The 4,827-nt window shown below is 40.4% G+C and overlaps 1 protein-coding gene across 1 annotated transcript; it reads left to right on the plus strand.

The window, feature by feature from the left end:
- The first annotated feature begins 1,260 nt into the window (after positions 1-1,260).
- LOC125228012 lies at positions 1,261-4,130 on the plus strand. The gene has a single exon (XM_048132448.1). The coding sequence runs from the start codon at positions 1,261-1,263 to the stop codon at positions 4,099-4,101; it is 2,841 nt and encodes a 946-aa protein (XP_047988405.1). The 3' UTR covers positions 4,102-4,130.
- The last annotated feature ends 697 nt before the right edge of the window (positions 4,131-4,827 follow it).

Raw genomic sequence — 4,827 nt, forward strand, 5'->3', positions numbered from 1 at the left:
TACAATCATTGTATTCAAAATACCAATAGTACTTACTCTAATGTCGCGGCAATCGCACGGTTTGGCGGCAACATAGTTTTTTAGAAACACTCCATATAAAGTTAACTTTATACGAACGTTTAAGCAAGGAAAAGGATTTATGTTAAACTTGAAGTTACTTTACGGACTACTTCACTTTAAGGATTGTAAAAACAAAGCCGTATACTATACCGGCGGTTAAATGGTTTTTACTACTTGCTACCTGCATTGTTCATTAAAAATAATCGCTGCGTGGAGCTTTACTTACTTATAAACTTTATTTCATATGAAATGGTTGTTGAATAATTGCACAAATAAAAGTATACGTGAACTCAGTCGCTTTATAGTATCTCTGAGTAATTCCAAGTAAGTATACAGTAATAAGTGTACTGGGTGGTGACGGGTTAAGAATTTCACCACCCCCTTTCTTCCCGTGGGTGTCGTAGAAGGCGACTATGGCATATGGGTTAAATTGTGGCGCAGGCGAGAGGTTGGCAACAGTTTCGTTTTCTTTCAACCCCTTATTTGCCAAGAGTGGCACTGAAGATTTAGTAGTTTCATGTGCTCTGCCTACCCCTTTATAGGATACAGGCGTGATTGTATGTTGTATGTATGTATGTATGTATATATACAGTAATCGGATTACCGTGACCTTCCTAGTAGTGTTACCATAGTTAAATCTCTTAAAGGTCTAAAAAGGATACAATTAAATAGGTTATTTTTATTATTTCATTTAAGTAATGCTGAACTAAAGTTCGCACAAATACCATTTGAGAACCATTGAATTTTCTTATTTATTAATAGCAGTAATTACGAAGTAATAAGTCAAATTGCATTTTATTTAAATTAAGAGATATTTACTATCACCAGGGAGCGTACTTTTCGTGCCGATGACATCAATTTGACGTCACGCTCCATATAGGGTGATCACAAATTATTTTATTGTTAATTATTAATCATTAGTCATCAATCATTTTAAGTTATGAATTTCTTTGCATGGTAATGAATGCAAGAAGGATGGTGTGCTTTACGTTAGAGAGAAATTCTCTTTTCTACGTATTTATTGTAATGTGTTGTTAACAATACTATTTAATTAAATTTATTTATAAAAACAAATCAAACAATTTTATTCACGTTTCACATTTTAAGTAGGTATTATTTATGCCACATGTAAATGGACTACTGTCTAATGCTAGGGCGTCCCCCTCAAGCGACGGTCATCGAAGCGACACATGTGTTAAAATGCGATTGGCTACCTGGAACCTTGGTTCCCTGACTGGCAGAGGCACGGAACTCAGCGATGTCTTAAAGAGACGTTGCATCGACGCATGTTGTTTACAAGAGACCAGGTGGAAGGGGTCAAAATCAAGAATACTCGGAAACGGCTACAAACTTCTATACCATGGTACCACCAACGGCAGAAATGGAGTTGGCATAGTGCTATCTGAGAAATTTACCCAGAGAATATTACACGTCGAAAGGGTCAGCGACAGACTTATGGCAGTGAAGATCGCCTTAGAGGGTCAGCCATGCACGAATATAATCAGTGCATATGCACCACAAGCAAATTGCAGTGAGGATGATAAAGACGCATTCTGGGAAGACCTTAACACATTCATCAGTGAAATCCCAGAGGACGAAAGCCTATACCTTGGTGCAGATCTAAACGGTCATGTGGGTGAAAATAATATCAACGCTGAGCAATGGCATGGCGGTTTTGGCTTTGGCACCCGCAATGCGGACGGTGACAGAATCCTAGAGTTTGCAGCGAGAAACGAACTTGCCATTGTGAACACATACTTTAAAAAGAAGATAGACCACCTAGTAACATATCGAAGCGGAAGACATATGACCCAAATAGACTATGCCCTTGTAAGGCGAAAACATCTTGGCAAAATTAGGGACTGTAAAGTAATCCCAGGAGAGGCGTTGACCTCTCAGCACAGGCTATTAATATCAGTTCAAGAGCTAAATAAACCTGTCAAGTGCAGCAACAAACAAATCCCGAAAATTAAGTGGAAATCCCTAAATACCGTCATGGGATCGAAATTTGTCCAAGACATGGAAGCGTACTTTGAAACAAAGAACACTTCAAAGGTAGAAACAGCAAATGATATGTGGAATGATTTCGAAACATTCTGTAGATTAACCGCAGAAACACATTTAGGGAGAACCAGGTGCAAGAGAGCCCCCTTCAAAGAGACCAAATGGTGGCAACAATCCGTCAAAGATGCTGTGCAAGCCAAAAAGCTCGCATTTAAGAAATGGCAGGAGACCGGCGACGACACGGATAAAGCAGATTACAACAGAGCGAAATCCAACGCAAAACGCGAAGTGGCAATCGCACGCGCTAAAGCTGAGGCTAACTTCTACAAAGAATTAGAATCTTCCACTACAGAAATCAATATTCATAAAGTCGCAAAAGATCGAAACAGAAAAAGTAAGGATATAACCTCAGCCAAATACATCACAGATAAAAACAACAAACTACTAACAGAAGATAATGACATAAGAGAAAGATGGGCAGAGTACTACCGTCATTTGCTTAATGTAACTAATCCCAGAAATTTAAATCATGAAAATCCATCGCCAGTTCTAGGTCCAACAGCAGAAGTCACGACGGGGGAAATCATCAAAGAGATTAGAAATATGAAAAACAACAAAGCTCAAGGCCCATCAGAGATACCAATAGAAGTGTGGAAACATACAGGGCACCGTGGCATCGACTGGCTAAGGAAGTTGTTTAACAGGCTCATAGCAGGACAAAAAATACCAGACGCCTGGAGAAGAAGCCATTTAATACCGTTTTACAAGGGAAAAGGTGATGTACGTGACTGTGGGAATTACCGAGCAATAAAGCTCATGGATCACACATTTAAACTATGGGAGAGGATCATCAACAGCAGACTAAATTGTATCGTGAAGCTCACTCCTAATCAGTGCGGGTTCGTTGCGGGAAAAGGTACTTCTGACGCCATTCAGGCTATACGAATCCTGATTGAGAAGGCCAAACACAACAGCACAAACCTTCATATGATATTTATTGACCTTGAAAAGGCATTTGACCATGTACCACGAGACCTTATATGGGAGGCTCTACGTGCCCAGCTTATCCCAGAGGTTTACATCAACCTTATTATGGACATGTACGCAGACGTCACTACTCAGGTCATTTGCCCGGCAGGTATGAGCGACAGCTTCGAGCTCAAGGTCGGAGTACACCAGGGCTCCACACTTAGTCCACTTCTCTTTAATGTTACGATGGATTATCTTACACAAAAATGCCAACGGACTGTTCCCTGGCACCTTCTATATGCTGACGACGTGGCCTTAATAGCAGAGACTGAGACTGACCTTCAGCGCGATCTGAATAGCTGGGTAGATGCATTAGAGGGTCACGGTCTAAAAATCAGTCGGAAGAAGACCGAGCACATGTCCTGTCTGTTTGATACAACGGCAAATAACCCAGAAAACGTCAGATTCTATATAGGAACTGATCGCCTGCCAACTGTCACAAAGTTTAAATATCTTGGCTCCGTACTCAGCAGCGACGGAAAGATTGACAGCGATATAGTCCATAGAACTCAGACTGGCTGGATGAAATGGCGAGAGCTCACTGGCGTCTTATGTGATAGAAAAATACCCTTGAAGGTGAAGGGTCATGTGTATAAGACGGCAGTTAGACCAGCGTTGTTGTACGGATCCGAGTGTTGGGCCACTAATAAAGCCCATTTGAATAAACTCCATACAACAGAGATGCGCATGCTACGCTGGTCGGCGGGTGTCACCATGATGGACAAAATCAAGAATGTGTATATTCGGGGAAGTTTCAAGGTAGCACCAATAACCGAAAAGCTGACGGAAAAACGTCTGAGGTGGTACGGCCATGTACAGAGGCGTCCAGAAAACTACATGGTTAAGGTAGCGCTCGAGATTCCAACGAGAAAGCGAGGACCAGGAAGACGCCCGCCCACCTGGCTGACGACGGTTCAACGAGACCTGAAAGACCACAATATAGACGCCGATCTTGCGCTCAATCGTGCAGAATGGAAGAAAAGGACGGGGAAGGCCGACCCCAAGTAAATGGGACAAAGGCCTAGCAAGATGATGATGATGATGATGATGTAAATGGACTACTGTATTTGAAGTAATTTGTATACGATTAAAATGATTGACGACTAATGATTAATAATTTACAATAAAACTATTTGGGATCACCCTATATGGAGCGTGACGTCAGATTAATGTCATTGGCATGAAAAGTACGCTCCCTGACTATCACTAATAGGAAATAATAGCTCATAATTATGGTTTAATAAACATGAAAAATTGTTCACAATTTCAATGTCACTTTTATGGCTATTTTCTAAGAAAGTAAATTTACATATTAATTTCGAATTGTAGTTCATTACAAGCTCTTTCTATTTTAATAGGCCCAAAAATATGTTACAGTTTATTCATTAAGTACTATTTTTTTTACGTAAAGAACTTCAAAATTTTAAAACAAGTAATGTAGTAATAAGTCAATGGTTTAAACGTAAGTACGTATATAAAGTGCGTCCTTGCGTGACACTTAACCTTTTGCCCTAAATACCGCCGCACCACTTAATCCAGCCCAGTCAGACTAGCATTACCCGTAAACACCAGAAATAACAATTCAAACATAAAACATTCGTGAAATTCTACCGCAAATTCTGTGGTATTCCCACTTAGCGAACACATGCGCGGTCGAGTCCAAAACGTAAACTATTTAATCTACTCATGCAATATGCATTCGCCGAAATTCTGTCTCGTCCAGTCCATCAACTG

This window comes from Leguminivora glycinivorella, chromosome 7 (genome assembly GCF_023078275.1).
Source record: "Leguminivora glycinivorella isolate SPB_JAAS2020 chromosome 7, LegGlyc_1.1, whole genome shotgun sequence".
NCBI classification, from domain to species: domain Eukaryota; kingdom Metazoa; phylum Arthropoda; class Insecta; order Lepidoptera; family Tortricidae; genus Leguminivora; species Leguminivora glycinivorella.

Bases quoted from the DNA above. Each gene is read 5' to 3' on its own strand.
- LOC125228012 (XM_048132448.1), top strand. From the start codon at position 1,261: ATGCGATTGGCTACCTGGAACCTTGGTTCCCTGACTGGCAGAGGCACG.